Here is a 21,824-nt window from a genome sequence, read left to right as displayed (position 1 = left end):
TTCTCATGCAACTCATTTATTGTGAAATATTTTATTCTAATTTCTTTTGTTGAAACAGTTTATATATGAGGCCTCTGACATGTTATTAACCACCAATAATACTGTAACCTTAAATAACCAAAATGATAAAACAACAATGCCTTCAAAGGCCAAGGCATGTTAAAGCATGCTATTATTTAGCAGCTGGCTTCATTATTTTCCTTGCTCTTTGTGTAACTGGGTCAAATGATTTCCTGTAAATTGACATTTCCTTCCTTCAGTCACGTGCGTCCACATACTGTACTGTAGCTGCTGAACACATATGAGCTGCTGATGGAAGTGACTCGACTTGGATATTATTAGCTCGTCTTCACTCACTGCAGCGCTGATCTGCTTTGACATTGCTTATAATCATCTGGTACCAACGCCTGCAGCCACGGCTCCTTCATCACAGATCCTGCGATGCAAATCATCTGAGATGTTTGAGGGCGTTTGGCTCAGTGAGTGAGTGGCAGCACTTTGTTTTAAATTTAAAATCTGAAGCAATGTTCGTTTATCTATTTCATTTCTGCTGTTTGTTTGAGGGGGACAGAAGGCTGCTGGGATAAATCCTTAGATTAGAAAAAGAGACACACAATATAATAAGACCGGACAAACAAAACCACAGTCGCAAAAACAAGCACTTTACATTTTGAGGATATTTCAAAACACATAAGCATCCAATCTTACATTTATCATCTGGCCTGAATTAAATCCAAGTGAGTTTGTTTTGAGGTGGATTCTTCAGACAGCGCTCTCAGGACTTTTTTTTTTCCTGAGTGGACACAGAACTGCATGTTTGGTTGGAGCCAGTGCCCAGTTACTTCAAACGTTTATGTCCTCGAGGTATTACACTTATCTGCTTTCTTGCTGTTAGATGAAAAGATTGATATCAGCTTCACGTTTGTACAGTAAATGTCAAGCCGGGGACAGCAGCCAGTTAGCGAAGCTTAGCAAAAAGACTGGAAAAAGGGGGAAATGGCTGTCCAATGGTAATCAAACCATGACACTACATGACATATATAACATGTCAGTTAGTGAGCTCTTGAGGTGCTGGTAGATCGTCTCCTGGCTTAATATTTAGTGTACAAAGTGGCAACCTCCAAGTGCAGAAGTGCCAAAAACTGCAATTCCTCTACTGTGGTGAAATGCCCAAATAACAATAAGTTGCATTGTTAAGAGTTTAACATTGTTTGTGCACCAGAAAACAGACATTGGTTGGGTCTTTTCATTAATTCATAGTTTTATAATAACATTGTGCTCATCAAAATAAGATCTGTGAATGTGGCAACATCGATAAAAAGTTCCACACGAGCAGTCAGATAATCAGAGAGGTCGTTTCCAAATAAGTTCGACTAATCTAGAGGTTTGTTTTAACCTGATGGTCTGACAGATTTTTTTGTTGTTGTTGTGGAATACATTTGTTTTTTTTTCAACAAATACTGAAAAACAATAGGAACACAAAAAGTAAAACAAACAGATGCAAAAAAATAGAAAACACACTAAGAATTAAAGAACAAAATAAAATAAAAACATATTAAAGTGCATTTAAAACAAAAACTTTTTTACAGCTAATGCGTAAAGCGTCCTTATATTTTTTCGCAGTATCTGCAGGTCGTCTTTTATCACAAACAGCTTCTCTATATTTTTCTTGCAGAGGTGAAAAGATAACCAACTTTTACCTAAACTCAGATACTCAGAAAGGAGACTGAAAAACATGGGCAGATAGGTGAAGCTAAAGAAACAATAATGGAGAGTGTAAGGTATTTTTACCTGGCACATTACCTCTTAGTCAGCCCCTCTACAATTTTGCAATATTGTGATCTCAACAATTAAGGCAAATTCAGCCAATCCCTGTAAATTCTGTGCAACCATGCAATTTTGTCTAATTGCAGAAACTGTTACACAAAATTAACCAATTGCTGTCATTTCACGAGTTTCACCAATCATAGCAAGTCCTCCTCACTTCAACTATCTTCGAATTTTCACTGGCTCCCACAAAGGGATGGGACGTGATAAGATTTTATTGATACCAATGCTATTATCGATTCTGTTAATTGGTCTAGTTCGTTATTGATTTCCTTATTAGTTCCAGATCAATTTTCTGTGTGGGGGGAAAAAGGTGCACTAAAAGAGCATCAACTGACTGTTTTATAATTATTTTCTAGACAAAAAAAATAAGTTTGACTGGGTGGCGCAAATAAGACTAAAACATTGTTAAAACATATTAGACGTGCTGCTTGGTTGGAAAATAGTGGCACTCGTGCGTAGAGAGTTGTTTTAGCATGTTGCATATTGCTTACTTGAAATGATCATTTTACAAACATTACAAGAAGCACAGTTGTCATCTTTTTCAGGAAATGAAGCCACCATTTCTTGGACAGTTTCTTCCTCTCTGCTATGACTCCTTGTTTTAAGTTTCCAGCGGGGTAGATGCATGAGATTGATGTCATTGTTTTTCAATATGCAACTATCAGAATAAAACATGCTGCCATCAATAAAAGTTACTGATAAGCTCGGAGGCATATGAATCTGGAAGACTGGACAATTTGGAACTTGGTCTCAATTCCCATCACATCTCTTGCAATTTCATTGCAAAAAGATGTTTTAATATACTGCAACATGCATCGCAATTTTTTAGAAAAGTGGACATGAAATGAAGCATTTTAGGCCACAAAAATGCAAAAGACAACAACAAAAAACTGTAAAATCCTGGAGGGAGGGGTTGTAGTGATATAGCTTCATTCACAGACCTCAGTTTCAGTGTTATTATATATAGACGATGACCAAAACTCCATTAAAATGACCCAGGTTAAACCTTTGAGAAGCATATACAACTCTCATTTTTTTTTCCAAAAAAAAAAAATCCTAATTAGATCTCTTTCTTTCCAACACAAATCTTAACAGATGTTGTATGTAACTGGGCACTGGCCTGCAGAAGGCATTTTCATGTACTTTGTCAAGCTGTAGTAAGCATGTTCGTATGAGTTATTAATGAGCAAAATGTTTGTTCAAGAGCAGAACCATCACATTCGACAATCCAGAGCTTTTCCCTTTAAATGCTGAAGGATGAATAATGAGAAAAAGGGGGGGGTGAAATGAGAAGGAAACCACCTAAACCTCCTTATATTCGACTGTGGGCTTGCAGAGCGCCGGTATTCTCATAGAGATTAAATTCCCCTCACTCTGCATCTCAGTTCGGAGGGGGGGGGAAATAAAAACACTGGCTGCCTTGAAAGAGAGAAGCAGCTCTTCATTTAGCACAGTAAACAAGACGCTTTGAAGTCAGCCATTTAAAATGGGATTTACATGAATAAATAAATCGTGTGAGCTCCAACACTGTTCGTGAAATCGCACAAGTAGGCAGTCAGCTTTGGGGGAATCATCTGTGACGCCAACACACGTGACGCTGCAAATAATATTGACGGGGAATTATTAATAAATACCAACTGCTCTGTTTGTCTTTGTTGAACTCTGCAGCGATCTATTATCAGCATTCATGATCTCTGGAAATGCCTTCAAGTATGAACGTTATTATTTAATGAGATGAAAAACAATGAGAGTTTATATTAAACACCACTTTATTGATGCCATCATTCACCGTGATGACTCACAAAGCCTCTCTCTGTCCTATGGTTGTATGAAAGAACAATGAGATCCTTTTTTTGTTTCGGCATTGAAGATGTGCTTCACAACCCTGTGCTTCAAATCCCTCCGTGTAAGGAATAAAAAAAAAAAAAAAAAATTAAAATAACAATTAAAACTTTCATTTCCTCCCTAGAGATGGGCTTCGATAGCATTTTATCATTAAAATAAGATCTATAATCACCTTTTCTTGACTTTTTTGAGAAGGCAGAAATATTACAGCCTTTGATGGCATTGTTCACACCCAGTACCTGAAAATATGACGAGCAGCAAAACATATGAAATACACTCATTTTAGCCGTTACTGAACATTAATTGGCGAATCTAAGCGTCTATTTTAACCAGCGACAGCCGCAGTCAGAATCAGAAGCTTCTTCCTACAGACAAATCCCGCAGCGTTATTAAAGGGATAGTTCACCCAAAAATGAAAAATTCAGAAATTGTCTACTCACTGTCATACTGATGGATAGTGGTGTAGTTTTATGGTCCACAAAATACTGCCGGAGGTTCACGGGGAAAAGGTGTTACACTCATCTGCCAAACAAAAGTAATCCAAGTGTCCTGAAGCCCCGACGTGCCAAGTTGTTTTGAAAACAATTACAACAGACGCTAAAACTCACCTCCTTCATCCCACTTTCATCGAAAAGTTTGGTGAAGGCAGCAGTTGCTGACTGTTGTACATGCTTTAAGCCTATTTTATCTTTACGACCCTGATTGTAGTCTTTTGTTTTTGTATTGATTTGTATGAATGTGTCTCGTTTGTTTTTCTTTGCTTTATGCCGCCTCTTGGCCAGGTCGTCATTGTAAATGAGAATTGGTTCTCAATTGACTCACCTGGTAAAACAAAGGAAAAATAAATAAATAAAATAAAAACGTCTCTGGCGTCATATTTTTAGCCTTATCATAGCCTGAAGGTCCCAGTGTGGGAAGCTTCCCCCACACACAGTAGCATATAAACACGAGCGCGCATACATGAATGTGGCTCCAAGAATAGGACCTACAGGCAACAAGCAGAGACTGTTGATATGGAGTATCTTTGATACAGGCTGCAAGGCTAAAAACATGACGCCAGGGAAGTTTTTCAAAACAACTTGGCATGTTGGGGCATCAGGACACTTGATTACTTTGTACAAGCAGTATGGAGACATTTTGTGCTTTAATTATGTTTTTTTTTTAACATTTAAATCCTGGTCACCATTTTCTTCAATTGTTTGGGATGCGTGCATCGCCTATTCCTGGCAGTGTTTCGTGGACTATACAACTTTACCTGACGTTCCATTGGCATGAGGGTGAGTAGATAATGGCTGAATTTTCATTTATGGGTGAACTTTGCCTTTTAAATGACGCGGAGGGCAGTCACTTCGGGATGCAACTTGATGCAGAAGTGGTTGGAAGTAGGAAAGGTTTGCGCATAGGTTTAGGCAACAAATCTACTTGGTTATGGTTGGGAAGGGATTGTAGATGGTGCCAATAAATGCCTACGCTGCAAACATGGCCAAAAAGGCAGTGGTGTGTCGCTACAAAAAAACCCACAAAACTAAACAGAGCAAGAAACCACCCTTACTTTGAGTGGCAGAAATGCTGCAACAATCACGCTCTTTAAATTATGTCTGTAGCTCTGAGTGTCTAATATTGATGCGTGTGGGTTTTCATGCAAGTTGGTGAAAATTCTGGTGTTTCTCACACACAGATGAGCCCAAGCGGCATATTTTGAGTCTCTGGGAGTGAGACGGACCCATTTAGTCCAGTTTAAGAGACAGATAACTATCTTTGTTATTGGCTGCTCCAAAAACTGAGACTTTTTTTCAGGCAAAAGGTCTCAATAAAATCAATTTTACTTTGCTAAATCTCCAATAACCACTCTTCGTATCTCCTGCTAGGTTTCCTGTTTCTTGGCCATAATTCTACTTTTACAGTATCAAGTGTTTTTCACTTTTATTAAATGATGCATTTGTTTTGATCACACTGCAACAAATCATTCAGTTTGATCATTTAAATCATTATTTTCAGTAATTCGTGCTGGTTTTGTTAGCTATTAAACACCCTGACTGTGCAGGTTGGACAGAAGCGGTACGTTCATCCTATTTTTTTACAAATCTTTGTCACGCCGAAAACATCTCTGCTTCCGCTGTCACTGTTAATGTATTTCACTCTGTCATCGCAACAGTGGTGACGGTGCTCAAAAGCTAAACGCAGAAATCCACCGCTAGAATCGTCTAAATGTTTTACATTATAAATAAAAAAACAATAAAGTGAGATAAAAGGTTTTTTATAAGAGACTTGTAAGCGTCAGAGCTTGAACAAATCTGGCTATTGGAGCCCATCCCTAGTCCTCCCTCCGAGTCCGAGTCACCTACCGCCTCCCTGTCTCTGCTCTGGTTACATTTGTGTGTCATGGATGGAGAACAGAAACGGACGCCTGCAGTGCTGCCTGTCTCTGGATCAGTCTTTGCTTACATGATTGTGACAGCCACTGTTTGGTTCCACGTCTTGGAAGACCTCTCAAACCGGCTTTTCATCCTCCTCCTCCTCCCCTCACTACTCCGGCTTATCGGTACGGCGGTTCAGGCTGTTGTGGGTTCGGCCTGTAAAGCTGCTGCACTCTCACCGGCCGCCCGTTAGCCGGCCAGCCGCCCGGTAACTGTCCGATGACCCTAAGGCCGACCGCTTGGCCGTGTCCTGGGAGTGGCGTGCTGGGGCTGAGGATGTGTCCCGGTTCAGGTGGGGGGGTTTGATGGCCTGGAGCCGAGGCAGGGGGAGAAACAGGGTAATGGGGGAGGAGGATGGCCGGCGTGAGGCCGTAGCGTACCTGGAACACTCTCAGAGGTCCCTGTGCTACGAAGCCGTTGGGCCGCTGAGGCTCCTGCGGCTGCTCCGAGTCCTTCCTCACCTCCTTGCTCTCCTCTGCCCTCTTGGTTTTGCTCTGCTGCCGCTTGGCCTGCGCGACCTCCTGCATCTTCTCCGCCTGAGCCCGGCGGATATGATACGTCTTCCTGGAGCTTTGGAAGGAGTCCAGGAACTCATCCAGGCTTACGTTTCCCTCCATGAACTTCTCCAGCAGCTCCTGTGAAGCAGGGCAGACAAATAAACCGACATCAGCAGACAGGACAACTCACAAAGGGAGGTCCGACCGCGGGGAAGCGTTCAAACAAACTCCTCTTAGAAGAAAGAGGATTTAATCAGCTCGGGGATGTTTACCCATGAACTTTGGCATAGTTTACAGCTACAATATTTCACTGTTAGTACATTTTACACAGCTAACAAAAGGTCCGTGTGCCGCAACTGTTACTTCTGGCAACGCTTGAAAGGCGTGTGAGCCGTCTCTGTATGTGTTCCCAGGATGTGAGAAGCTTCATCTGGTTCAGCCGAACATGGAGGACAGAAGTTAAATTTGTGAAGTAATCACTGCATGAACCACAATAATTGTTTAAAAGCAAATTCTGATTGACTTCTACAGGCCTGCTGGGACTTAAAATAAAGAGTTTATTCACATTTTAATTACATTCTAGGAAAGAGTGGGACATTGGCAGCCAAAATATAGAGCTTCTTGTGTTTACGTGCACTTCAGTAGTAAAGATACTGTTTTCCGCAGCAGCCTGATTTCCATAATCAGGGTAGAGGATTAGAGTAACGCATTTCAGCTGGTGGAACCTGATTTCATAGTCATGTATAAACATAAACAGGTCCCTTTGCAATAACAAACATGCATGACAATGACTTTGTTCAGGTGCAGTATCGCTGTGAGATCAGTGTGGCGCATTAAAGAAAACACTCAGCTGCGCGTCATTGTATTCACTGTTAATTTCATGCAAAGTTCCACTACAAACGAAACTAACACACTGCTCTAGAAATCTAAATTTGCGGCTTAGTGTTTGTATAACTCAAACACGTTTATACTGTGAGGAAACACTGTGTACTCGTTTGACTGTGCTGTCAGTTCAAATGCTTGAAAGACAGCGTTCATGGCTTCATAATGTTACTATATCAACCGGGTTTCTTTTATTCACTTAACCTCATAAACAAAACGGATTGTATTCTGTGTCCAAGAGTGAGTTATTGTGAATAAAGAGATGTGAGATACAGTGTGGAGCTGGATTACTGACAAATAATAATTTTATTTAAGGATACATTTTGTTGCAGACTAACAGATTGTTGAAATAGTTGCAGATTAAATTTGTATTGATTGTCGAATCAACTCTATCAAATCATTTAACCTTTAGTTTAATGTGCCATTTATTCTCCTTGATAAAAAATGAAAATTAACAAAAGTTATAGTCAACAAATATTCAAAAGTAGTTAAATCTATGGCTGCAACAAAAGATTATCACTTTATCTGAGGGAGAATTTTCAGTTAATCGAGCATTTGGTCAGGAAATAATGAAAAACGCGGCTCTATTTCTGAAGCCTAAGGTGACGTATTTAACGGTCCAAAACTCAGACAGTTTATTACACGGAAAAGCAGAAAATCCTGAAAAAGTAGAGCCATCAAATGCCAGTTCTGCTTGAAAAATGCCTCCAACGATGAATCAATTATTCAAATTGTTGCCATGGATTTTTCAGTTGATCCACTGGTCAATTGTTTTAGATCCAAATGTGCTGTCAATGTCCAGTGTAACCTGATTTCTCCCAGTGACCTGGTTTCTCTCTGTGACTGGCGCTGTGTGCACAGACTGACCTGCTGCCTGATAGTTTCTACAAATGAGAGCTAAAATCTGGTGATTTAAATCTGGTTGTTTATGATCTGGTTGTTTAAAGATGCTGATATCTAGAAAAGTCCTGAAACACCAGAATATGCACCAAGATTTAAAGGGTGGATCTGTTTTTCTATTTTTTTTTTTCTTGCTGTCAAAAAACCCTATAATAGAGCAAAATCATCATCTTTTTATTCTGTCTGACATCCCGACCCTGCCTTAAGTCCAATTGTTCTACTTAAGATTTTTTTTAAAACTTTAAGTACAGGTCAATAAAGATTTATTAAAAAAATAACATCTGTCAGACTACGATAGAATCCTTTAAGAAAACTCAGTTTTAATTCAGACTAAATATTACCTCTCACATAGCCCCCTTAACCCTTTAACACCTAGATTACCATCAGTTTTCTTGCATTAAGACGCCTTTCACAAGCATTTACACCTATGAAACCTGGGGAAACTGGTTTGATTTCGTTCAAAAATATGAGAAAAACATCATGAACAACTTTAATGAAACGCAATTGGGAAAAAAAGTTATGAAAATAAGCTGGGATTATTAGATATTATCAAAAAATGAGAGAAAACTGTCTATAACTATATTTATACCTCGCTTCTTAATTATTAAAATTAAATTACACAAATTATATATAATAGCACTTCCTTGGGGTAATTTTCTTGTTTTGTTTGCATGTTTTTTATGATTTTTATACATTTAGGCGCTCATTTTCTTGTAACTTTTTAGTTAATTCTTAAATTTTGGGATATTTTTTGCTTAGTTGCTCATCGCCCTCCCGTGTTTTTGAGAAAAATCAAGCAAATTTGCTGAGGTTTCAAAGTGTAAACTGTCGCTTGCCGCTGGTCAACCCTCTCATGTGATTGGTGGGTTTTCTGCTTTATTACGTCTCCTCTACGCCCCCCACCCCCTGTGATATTAGAGTTTCTCCATCTGGCGTGGACGCTGTTAAATAACCTCAGCTCGCAGTGAATATATTGTCCTTCCTGCCAATATACAACAGCTGCTACAGCCAAAGCTTATTTAATTTTTAATGTACAGTGTGTGTGTGTGTGTGTGTGTGTGTGTGTGTGTGTGTGTAAACAGTCAGTGAAGTGCAGTGAAGGGTAATGTTCATTCACATATAAATTAATGTGTAAAATAAAATAAAAACAAAGGGCAACGCCACAGCTGAATCTTGACACTGAGATACATCGAACTTTCAATATAATGATAAATTCACTTATAATAATATTATTTTCTATTACATTTAATATTTTAGGGTGTTCGCCTGTCAGTCAGTGTATCACCTTTTGGCTTTTTTACACAATATTCTGATATTGTAATAAGTAATCGGCAAAATTATTGATAATAAAATAATGCAATCCTACATACAAGTATATCATATTAACAAATACCACATCAATCAGTTGTCTAAGATGTTTCTCCCTGACATTGTAATTTGTTTTGATAATTAAATGTTTTGTAAAAAAGTTGCATTTTATGTGTCTACTGCAGAGGATTTCTCATCAGTTTATGTCGACAAATAATTCAATTGCAGCTAATTGTTATTTGTTCAAATTCCCCACACATTATCTCACATCTCTGTGCTCACAGTAACTTGATCTTCGACACATAACAGAAACAAAAAAATTGGTTTTCTTTATCAGATTAAGGAATTAAAGAAACTCTGTTGACACAGCAAGATTTATACTGGAGAATCCTTCATTACTGAACCATATCTACATTTGACCACTTTTTTAAAAGGCTGTTTTGTACATGTATTTGAGTGCATGACACAACAAGACAAAACATCACTTTGGCAGCAGCGCAGACCCTGACAACATCAGTCCCCTCTTGGCAGCAATCCGACAGCTTTAACATAATCGGCAGAGAAAATGAAGCTCTGAACTCGAGTTAAAACCAAAAACCGGTCTGCTCTGTGTGCCCTCAGCTCAAAACACATAAAGTCAAAACAAGCTGCAGGGGTCATTTGAACCACAGCGGCCCTATTGCCAGCGATTTCTGCGAGTACCGGGGACAACAAGCTTGAGTTTTGTTTCCTTCATCAGATTTCTGTTTTCATGTTGGTACCTGACAAGGAATCTTGCTAATAAGGAAGCTTGTTTGACTTTAGGCAACAGAAGAAGAAGAAGCCGCTGGCCTGCGTCTTCAAAGGCTGGGATTTTTGTCTGACATCGTGGCCGAGGGAAAACATGCTTTTCCAGATTTTCACGGTCACAGTGGCACTGCTGTGGATGCATCTGAAATTTGAAAGATGTTTTGGAAACTGCTGCATTTGTTGTCACGAAAATCAAGGCGGTTTTTCAGTGAAGCGACGACCCTCTGAGGGCTGAATCTCAAACAGCTGAGATCAGAAGAGATAGTCACAGAAAGAAAAGACATTAAAGAGCTGTCTTTATAATGATTCAGGGTCTGCTAAAACACAGAGCCGTGCTTAAAAGTAAATATTTTAAACTCTTATAAGCGTATTTATCTTGAAAATTGAAGGTGTAAAATAACACACCGGTACCAAAAATATATTCTTTAAACAACCCGTCTCGTAAACAAAGGCACCGAGGCTGAGAGAGGCCGTTTGGCATGAGCTGGGTGTTGCTTAATCAATCAGGGGGACAGCTGCTCTAATGACTGAGTCATGGAGGCATTGATCAGAGCCGTGTAAGGTGGGGGAGGTGTGCTGAGCTGATCAATCCAGACCTGGAGCAGCAGTGTGGGTTTTTCCTGTGAATAAGACTCCCTTTCTCACCGAGGCCAAAAGAACATGCAGGTTTAAACGGAGCTACTTAATAGTTAATGTACCGTGTTAACAAAAGTGATTGTTATTATTGTAATTCTGCAGCTGAAGCTTTTTTTGGATATGATGCATATAAGCTTCAGTTTTTTTGATTAAGGTAAAATTTTCAGAGAGAATCAAATATAGAACACCACTCTCATTACAAATCACAACTGAAATCGTAATAACTATCAATATAATTGCAATACGATGGTTGACGGCATCATCACACATCCCTGAAATTTATTATATTTATTTTATTACTACATGAAAAAGAAGGTCTTTGGCACAACATCAGATCTATGCTTGTTTAGCCTCCAAGCCTCTGAGTGGGCAGGATGTTGTAGGTGCTTGATTGACAGCTGAGCCAGCAGGCAGCATAATGTAAACCACTGCTGCGAGACAAACGTTTAGCATTGAAACTGAACAATGTTGACACTTGCAGACAGTTTAAAGCTATATTTTTATCACAGTGTCTAAGGGTATAAAAAGGGTAAATTAAAAATATTTTAAGACCTTTGTAACGGCACAAACACCAATCTTGCGATGGTAATTCACACCAAAAGTGAAAATGTACCCTACCCAAGTATACACATTAATGGCAGTTTAAAAAATTATGGTAAAATGACACTGATGATACTTTCTGTGAAATTTCACCACCATGATAAACATTGTCCAAACCTTAAAACGCCCTCGACTTACAGCGTAGTTTGCTTAGAGGCATCTTAAGGCACCGGCTTTAACCACCACAAGTTACCTTTATTCTCAAGCCATTTATTATCACTTTTATTTTCCCATTTCAATAAACCAGCAAGCAGGTTGGCTAGCAAAGCCTTCCTTTAATGATGCAGATATGTGTGATCTAGAGGGGGTGGAAATTGGGGCAGTGCATGAATGCATGTGTTGTGTCAAAGTCTGTTACCCCGAAGAAAACGTGTTTCCGCCTGTCAAAATGTTTCTCACAGCGCCACACCAGTAATTTCTTGTGGTGACTAAAAAACATATCAGACCCATGTGATCTGAAATTTAACTAATTTTAATACTTATAAAGGCCTTTTCTTAGTACATGTGTATTTAAGTCATTTAAAGATTTTTAAGTAGCTGTTTGATTATATCTTTCCAAGTTTTTTCTATTTATGACGAGCACTTGCTCTGTTATGGACATTAAATGCATTCTGACTCATTAGTTACCTCCCTATATGCTGGTTTACATTGTCAGTGGTGGAGTCTGCCATTTCCACAAACATGCATTTGAGTGTATCTTGCAGAGTCAGTCGTAGGCATTTTGGGAAAGAAACTTATTTGCGTTGGTACAAGTTCAAGTATGTTCAAGGATGGCTGCAGCAATTTCTAAAAGTAAAAATCAACTTTCATCATGCAATGTAAACAAATTGCCTCCTTGTCTTGAATTCTGTGCAAAAAGTGCATTTTCTGCACACGATGATCTATAAAAGGTGTCATTTTAAACTGAACTCTGAGATCTGTATTACAAAGATGTTTTTAGTGTATTAACATTTTGTAACGCTCACTGGTTGTACAGTTTTCGCAGTTTACTGTCCCACTTCGAAAAAGTGGTGACATGCTAAGACAGAATATGTTTTCTTTATCTGACCAGCCATCAATATGTTAATGTCCATCTCAGTCATGGCCACACTGACATCATGTCTCTTCCTCCAAAAAAATAGTCTTGTAAGATTTTCTTTCATTCAAACAAACAACATTTAAGTCAGTGTCAGTATCTAGTGGTACAGGAACACTTCTGAACTAATGCTGCTTCATCCCCAAGAGACTTAAACATTTAGTAGTAGGATGCAGAGAATGGTAGCTAGGTAGCTGTCCTCAAAACTGTAAAATCTGAATTCAGGATTGTAGAACCACTTTACAGTATGTGGAGGCTTTCTGCAGACGCTGCCATGCTGGGAGTGGGTTTAGTTGCTCTCAGATGTTGTTGGACTGCTCACTGCATGTATATGGCTCACATCTTTATAGATCAGATTGCACAGAAGTGGGAGTGCTTTCAGCGAGACTGCAGGCTTTTCAAGAATCATCCAACAACTGTGTTGCAAAAGTGATGAAAGACTGTGTTTGATTCTCAGCGAGTACAAGAGAAACACGAGAAAAAAGAGCTCAATTTTTACCTCTGAATGCTCCTCGGCACGTGCCACCTCTTCCTGCAGGAGGTTCTGTGCCGTCTGCAGGCTGTGCTTCTGGACATGGGCCTCTGCAACGACAAAGACACATCACTGATGCATGCGAAGAGAGGAAGATGAGGTATGACCTCACTGGAGCTGGAAGAAAAATCCAGTAACCAAGAAACCACAGCAGAGAAAATTATTTTCCAAATCACAAAGAGCCTTGAGGGTATGTGCTGACGAGGAGATGGTGGTGATGGGGCGGACAGTTGCTGGCTAGAAAAAAGGGAAAACAGGGACTGTAAATATTAAACTTTGAGCTATTTTGGGAGGCTGGTCTTAGTTTGGTTTGACCACGAAACTCAAACCCAGCTCGCAGTCTCATTTTTGCCGCCAATAAATCTAAAAAACTTCAACAAACAAATAATTATCCAGGCTTTCTTTGACAAGAATGCCCGAGAGTTCAGTGTTCATGTGCAAACATAGATACCACGTTTGAATTATTTATGTCCATGTCAATACGATAAAAGATGCAAGGAGCCTTAAAAAAGAGATGTGGGCAACTGCAGCAAGTATAATCTGCCACAAAATATCCAAACCAGCTCGTGTCAACATAATCTCAGGGATGAGCGAGCAGAAACATGATGACTGAGCAGATATTTCTTTGTCATTATGATGCATGAGATCAGCAGGGAGACACTGATGGATACTGAATGCTCAGTTATGAATTCTGGAAACAAACAATGTTTTTGTCACCATATAAGTCTGACCAGCCTGAGGGTTTATTTAAAGGTGACCTATGATGCTTTTCTGTATTTTGTGTCTTATACCAGGCTTTCCCACACCATTTTTCGGTCGGAATATGTATGTTCGGTTATTTATAGTGCACTTTGGGGCGTTGACGGTAAAACTTAACCGTTCATTCTGTTGGGTCCAAACTTTGCTTTCACTTACTAATGTCTGCAAGCAGCTCCTCTCATCCATTGTTGTGAACCGATCAATTATGAACAGATCAATTCAACCCCGCCAACGCAGGCAAAAAAATACTCATGGAAAGCTCCACCTGCTGCACTGCATTCACAGACTGGAAAAACGTTTCATTTTAAAATTGAGCACATACAGGCATTTGAAAGATGCCCCCAAAAAAGAATAAATCAAAATAAAGTTAAAAAAAAAACCTGGTTGCCAATATTGGAAGTTCCTTTTCAATTCTGGATCCTATTCCTATTGCAACGGTTTTGTTTAGAAGCCTGTATCGGTGATTTTTCACAGTTAAAAGTGCAGCTGTTCTCCATCACAGTCATTCCCATGGTTGCAATGGTGGTGCACAGATGGCAACGTCAATGAAATTAAAAAAGAGGAGAAGTCACAGCATCATACTGCATCATATCATTAGGGCACAACATATGCACAGTAAAATCTGGTCTGCAGTTGGTAAAAGGCTCAATAGAGACGTCTGCAGACAACCTTCAGTTTGAATATATACGTATATATACAGTACATATATATATATGAACATCCTTAAAAAAGACCATAAACAAATGCAATCTATATAAAAATGTTAAAAAGTATATCTGCCACGATCCATCCACAACGCAGCCTGGAGAGCTAAAGAGAGTGCACCCAAAAAGCACCTGAGCAGACATCATCCTTTTATTTCCAGCACATGCTGCTGTAACCCTCCAACATCGCAGCTCCACTTACATTACACGTGTCATACATAGATCTCATGGGGTCAAAGAGCGTGTCCCAGACCTCACTGAATAGCCTTTAGATAACCCGAAAACACTGACCAATCAGAGCAGACTGGGCTGTTTCAGGAATGGGCTTAAAGAGACAAGAGCTAAAACAGAGAGTGAACACAGGTGTTCTGGTACAGACAGGAAGAGGAAAATAAAGTGTTTTTTGAACATAAAGCAGATAAACATGTTGTACTGGAAAACTTAAACACAAGTATGTACCTGAAAGTGATTATACTAATTCCCCTATAAAAATTATCTGATCATCAAAAAAAAAATTCTGGAAATCCTTAGGGCCTTCAAATATATTAAACATTTTTTGTTATTTAAGGATATTTCCTTAGGACATGACTTAAGTTAAATTAAAACAAACTCTGGTTGATAATTAAAATCTTAAGAGATCTAAGGTTGGGGAGCCCTGGTGGCCTTGGGGTTAGGGTGTGGACCAAGAACGACATTTGTTCATCTTTGAATACAGAATTTAATTTCCTGTCATCTCTCTACTCCAACAAAGCTTATAAAGTTAATAAAGCTAATAAAGCAGATGTTTTCAAATCATGAGGAAAAATTGTTGGCAGTGTTGTACTACTAATGATCAGTTTTGGTCTTGAGACCATTTTTTGAAGGTCTCATCATGGACTCGACTACATTTTTTAAACCTCCTTTCTCAGTTTTAGGCAAAGAAGACTCAGGATACCATTTCCATTTCACCTCCATAGTGTTTGTTTAGATAAAATCCTGTAAAACGTAAAATTCACCTCTGCAATGCCTTTTTAATTTATCAAGATATTTCTGAGGCTACACTTGAAACTCATTCCCACTGCACAAAAAAACAACCCAAAAAAATGCTAACACCTGCTAACATTTGACTTTTAAATGCAATGAGAATGCATACAATCTGCCTGAGAATTATCACGTTTTCACAAGTTTTCTTCAGTATCAAAATAATCCAGTGACTGTTGTCTGTACATCCATGGATACAATGCAGACTGGGATTGCTACTCACTCGCTTTTAGATACAAAAATATCTTCTGCCGTACCACAAGACTTGTGAGGCTCCTCAACAATTCCTTTAACTCCAAAAGATGCAGCAAGATCAAGGACAAACTTTAATTATTTTTTTAAACAATGTTTAAAAAAATGACTAGTAAATTTACTGTGTACCTTGTACCTTTAAATGATGACAATTTGTCGAAAGGTTAATAGGTAGAGGCTATAGCACAGCCTCTATTTTTTACTTATATCCTTACTTTAGTTTTATATACCTCTTATTATTCATTTTCAGTGTCTCTATATGATTATATACCTTTCTGCCCATGTGCTGCTGCAACAACTGAATTTTCCCTGTGGGCATCAAAAAAGGCTTATCTTATTTTAAAAAAAAACGGTGCAATTTGTGTCTCAGCTTGAGATTTGTTTATTTTATCATGAAAACAACAAATTGCTCATGCACAGGAAGCCTCACTTATGCCACGTCTAAGTGACAACCAACAGATAGAGGCAGTAATGGCCACAGCCTGCCTGATAAATATGTAGGAGAGCAGCACATTCACAGCATGTGTTCACCTCCTGGGGTTCACGGTCGGTCATCATCATGAACAGGCTTGACCCAGCTGACTGCAAAGTGTCTTGTCCCTCCAAGAGACGCTGTTACAGCCCTGCTCACCCCCCCACAAGTCAGACCGGGTTCAGTGGAGACTGAGGGGCAAATAAAGGTCACCATAATGACTCTAATAACGAAAAGCCTCTGGGGAAAATCTCCACAGATAACAGAGGACGTGGGCATTGTGTGCAGGCAGTTGTAATTCCAGCTTCTCTTTAAATGCTCGCTGCTTGTCACTGACGTAATGCAGTTTGGCAGCCAAATCTTTCACAAAGATCTTTAGAGGTGATAAATTCCCTTTAAAAAGAAGATCTCTGCTCTGAAAAAACCTCACAAACCTCAGAGTACGCTCTGCTTTCTATAGCATTAATAATCTATTGCTCCGCGTCAGTGTTCTGGCCATTATTGTGTGAACATTGAGTAGTAAAACGCAAGCATGCATTAAGGGATGGCCTTGTTTATGACCCCACGCAGCAGATGTGGGGAGATGGGGGTGTAATAAGAGGTGACAGGCAGGCAAACAAATACTCCAACAGCAGCTGTAAGTGACCTACATTTGAGGAGGTGGAGAGTGACGGGGTGGTGGTGGGGTGTGGACCTCGAGGTCAGTGTAGCGTATACTGCTGCACTCACGTGTGAATTGTTTCGGTGATGGAGTAGCACGTTTCGTCTGGGAGCAGACATGAGATGATGAGGCCACCACAATGCTGGCTGGAGGAACTGTGGCGGCTACAGTCGAAGTTTTTTTCTGTTTAAAGTTTCCCTAAAAAGACCTTATTGATTAAGCAACTGGTTTAAAGAAATTGTGTCATACCAGACATTTACAATAATGCAAATAAATAAATTACATTATGATTAATGCTGAAACTAGTGTTTAGTCAAGACCACACACACACACACACACACACACACACACACACACATATACATACATACACACACACAAACCTCTACTGATCTCATATTTCAGTCCTGGACTGTGTCACACCTCCAGCTTCTGCCTGCACCAAAAAAAAGTGTGTGTTTCAGAAACCATGTTGTCAAGTCCGCAGTCATTAAAAGTTGAAGAGTCTGTTCCCACAACAAAATAATCAGACCGGCTGTCAGGCAGCAGTTCCCCTCAAGCCCCGACTGTCAAGTCGTCCAATGAGGTCAGGTTTAGAGTCAGCATTAAAATGCTCTGCAGTGATCTGAGTCTGAACCTACACTGTGTTCTTGGAGGACTCGTGCTATTGAAAACACTGATCGATGTGACAGTTACTGTCACTGTGTGGGCCGAGAAACAAACTCTCAGCAAACAGCTGATGTCAACATGTCAATAGAGCGAGCTGGAGCTTGCAGAGACCTCTTGTACACACTGAGACAGAGTGCAGGGATAATTCACCTGTTTCTGATCGCAGATAGAGGCTACAGAGGCTCTAAATGTCTAAATGTTTCTGCTGCGAATGCAACCATGACCACCATACAGCTCCTGATAAATATTGTTAAAGGTGAGGGTTAGTTTCAGTTCATGATAGGAGGCTGAGGTAGACGTTTGGCCTCAGTTAAACCGTCAGGATTGTTTTACACACTTGCACTTGGCCAGGTGTGCAGAGGTGTGACTGAACTTCTCCCTCAAGCTCATTCTTTACACAGCTACTTCTGTCACTTTTCATGTGTACAACAAAGTGAAACACTATGAATGCCTCAGAGGACTTGGAAACTCTGGGCTGTTATCCACATTAATTGCATTGAGACAACAAAGGCACACAAAAGACACAGGGTCTTATGTTAATCATGCAATTTTGGTGCATGTAGGTGCAAGCAACACTAAGGCCATCTTTACACCTGGTTTTCTACTCAGCTGACACAACCGGATCTGCAAACTATCGCTGTCTGTACACAAGCCAGACCAAGAAACAACCTACGGGGCTCAATAGTGAAGATGACACCAAGTGCCAAAAACATCAGTTCCTTCAACCGCCACTTCAGGCTGGCTCGGTTGAATTTTTTTTAAATCACCAGTTTACATTTTATTAAGGCTTGAAGGGATAGTTCACCCAAAAATGATTATTCAGTCTGTCTACTCACCCTCATGAGGATGGAAAGTCGGGTTGACTTTTATAATTCATAAAATACTGCTGGAGTTTCTCGGGGAAAAGGCCTTGCACTCATCTCCCAAACACTTGAAGCACATGTTGACCAGGATTCAAATCCAAGTCTCTCTAAGACCTGACGTGCCAAGTTGCCACATCATTGCCGCCATGTTTTTCGCCTTGTTGTAGCCTGTAGCTCCTAGTGTGGGAGCCGTGTTCACGTATGCGCGCTTGCGTGAGACCAACGAGAGTTGCGGTATCTGCACGTAGGGGCTTCAAGACACTTGGATTACTTTGTACGAGCAGTATCTAGACATTTTGTGGTTTTATTATGTATTTTTTAACATTTAAATCCTGGTCACCATTTACTTCAATTTTTCGGGAGCCTTGTCCTTCTGAAACTCCAGCAGTATTTTGTGGTCTTTAAAACTACACCTGACTTTCCATTAGCAAGAGGGTAAGTAGATAATGACTGAATTTTCTTATTTTTTTTTGGGTATACTATCCCTTTAATTTTACGCATATTTTGGCCGATGGCGACGGCCAAAATGCCAAACTCAAGGCCTCAAAACAGGAGTCCACAAACTAGTGGATGATGTCACGAGGGTTCATGCCCAGTAAGCACGAGCTAATGCAGCAGTAGCAGGCTCAACTCTGTCATTGAGCTGTTTATAACCATTAGGTAGCATTAGCCATGTGATCTTAACAGTTAGCCTTGTCAATTATTTGCATGCACAGCCTAGAAGTGAGATCCCACCACAAGTGGTCACAGGATAAACCTGTAGAGATGCATTCTGATGCCAGGTGTGAACAGACACATGTAGAGCTGTTCACATGAGATCAGATCACCCAAGACAAATGTTAATACCAGGTTTAAATAGCCACATAGAATAAAAGGGCTGCTGAACTGAAATAACACCAGATCAGTGGTTGTTTAATACACTCTCAGCCAGTCGCATCACTGGTCTCAAAGCTCTGAACCAGCTTTGCTGATCACAGTGAGCTATGACAAAAAGACTCATCAAAATAAAGGAACGGCTTCTGCACGAAATCGTGTGGTTGCCTGGATGGTGCAGAGCGGCATGATGTGAGCACACAGCACCACAGATCTGCAGCCAGGGGCAGATGCTTAATTAGTACAATGAAAAAAAAAATGGTTTGCTGAAGCCGTTAAATGATCGCATAAATCATAATTGTACTTTCTTCACATTGTAAATGCTTACGTCATATTTTAACTGATGTGATACAACAGCATTTGCGCCGTAATGCATTTCAAGGATAAAACACAGCGCGTGATGAGCTCCTAATCCGACGTGTTCCTCTTAAACAGGCAGGAAGCTGAGATACAACAGACCCGTCTGGTGTGTGCAGAGGTGTGTGTGGTTATTCTGTCGCAGTTTGGTGTGATTTGCATGTAATTTAATCATGTAAACACAGTGGAGGGTCATGTGGAACGGCACTACAGTGTGACAAATCAGAGGCAGCAGACTCATCAACATATCTGCTCTGTTGTGTTCGCATTGCTGCAGGGATTTAATGACCTGGAAGAGAAACTTTTAGGCAGTATAAATCAGCTGTGAGAAAAACATACTGTAAGAATCACTAATTTATATATTAAAGCAGACGTTTCTGCTTTAATCACATTAAATGTTTTTCATGCCTAATTATCCCTTTAAAACCTGATTCGACATCCGTTTATTTTTGTGCTGCAGTCAGATGCCTTTAACAAGCTATTTAACCCTTTGAAATTTGAGTGGATTGGTGGGTTTCTTTCAGAAACATGGGTGAAAAGGCAATGAAATGTCCCTCAAGTTGCAAGACATCAGTAAAAGGTGATGAAGAAAATGAAATGAAAAAAATATTTTTAAAAAAGCAGAGAAAGTTATCAAAAAACTACAGAAAATTTTCTGTAAAACTACAGTCATAATCATTTAATTTATTTGTTAATAAAAATATACATAAATTATCTAATTTTCGATTGTTTTTTTCAGGTTATTTTCTTGTTTGTCTTTGTTTCTTTACTTTTCTTTTTTTTATTTTCAGGTAATTTTCTCTTTACTTTTTTACTAATTTCTTGGCATTTTTTGGGCCATGTGCTGTTAAGTTGCTCAGTTCACGTTTGAAAGAATTCAAACAAATTTGCTTATTTTTCAAGGTGACAATTCTGACATAAGAGAGAGACTTTTGCGAGCCTGTGTAAATGTTCTGGTAAAATGCAAATCAGAGAGTGTGCAGATTTACTGTAAAAAAAAAAAAAAAAAAAAGGCATAATAATATCAGTACACAATGTTTTCTTAGCAGCGTTCTTTTCTGCCTTTCAGCACAACAGATTTCCACGTTTCATGCCTGACCTGCTGCTAACACCGTCTGTGGTCAAAGGCTGCTAGATATCAATGCGACTGACTGATCGAGCTTCAGCTGGAAAGGACACAAACATGGAGATGCCATCAGTCGGCAATAATGAATACATAAGAAGCGGTTACTATGCTGAATGTTATGAGAAACCAAGTGAAGACGTGCAGTTTAACACGCCGGGCGAGCTGCTGATTGTACACAAATAGGTCATGGTATTACAGATGGGGCCTTACAGGGCACGGACGCTTGAAAATTAGCCAGCGAGTCAGCAGCGTATTACACCCCTGCAGCTCTCCAGCCTCGTGTTTGCCCTCTGCTAACACGGCGTCATTGCACGGCAACCTGAGAGGCTTTGTGTTACATCCAACCCAAGTGTGATAACAGCTTCACAGCTTTGTGTGAAACAAACTGAGAGTGCTATTTTCAAGTTCATTCAGCAAACTGAGCTCAACGCTGCGGCGCTCTATTGAGAGAGAAAGAACATTTGCAATCACAATATCATAACAAAGTGTATTTTTCCATCATCTATTCATCACTGCTGTGTGTCCTGTCAATCAGACAGTGTAATCAGCATCATGACATCATTTTTTTCCCCTCTGTTGTTCGAGTTGATGATCTTTTCTTGGTCGATGCAGCTCAGGGGATTAATTCTGGCTGTCTGATGTCAAAACCCACATATCTAAATGTGGAAAAGCTTCTTTTGGCAGCTTTATATTTGATCTATTTTAAGGATTTTTCCCTGTTTTAATTTCCATTTGGAAAGCCAAAGTCCCCGTGCAC

At 39.7% G+C, this 21,824-nt stretch overlaps 1 protein-coding gene across 1 annotated transcript in view; it reads right to left on the bottom strand.

Moving 5' to 3' along the window:
* Positions 1-4,420: 4,420 nt before the first annotated feature.
* Positions 4,421-21,824, bottom strand: part of vps37d (VPS37D subunit of ESCRT-I) — a 34,116-nt gene continuing 16,712 nt past the window's right edge. The window contains exons 3-4 of the mRNA XM_042499912.1: positions 13,279-13,361; positions 4,421-6,727 (exon numbers count right to left, since the gene is read on the bottom strand). Coding sequence (XP_042355846.1) covers positions 6,212-6,727; positions 13,279-13,361 — 599 coding nt within the window. The 3' untranslated portion in view covers positions 4,421-6,211. The remainder of the gene's footprint in view (positions 6,728-13,278; positions 13,362-21,824) is intronic.

Source organism: Plectropomus leopardus, chromosome 13, assembly GCF_008729295.1.
Source record: "Plectropomus leopardus isolate mb chromosome 13, YSFRI_Pleo_2.0, whole genome shotgun sequence".
NCBI classification, from domain to species: domain Eukaryota; kingdom Metazoa; phylum Chordata; class Actinopteri; order Perciformes; family Serranidae; genus Plectropomus; species Plectropomus leopardus.
Note: the sequence above shows the minus strand (reverse complement) of the source record. Positions and strands in the feature narration are given on the sequence as shown.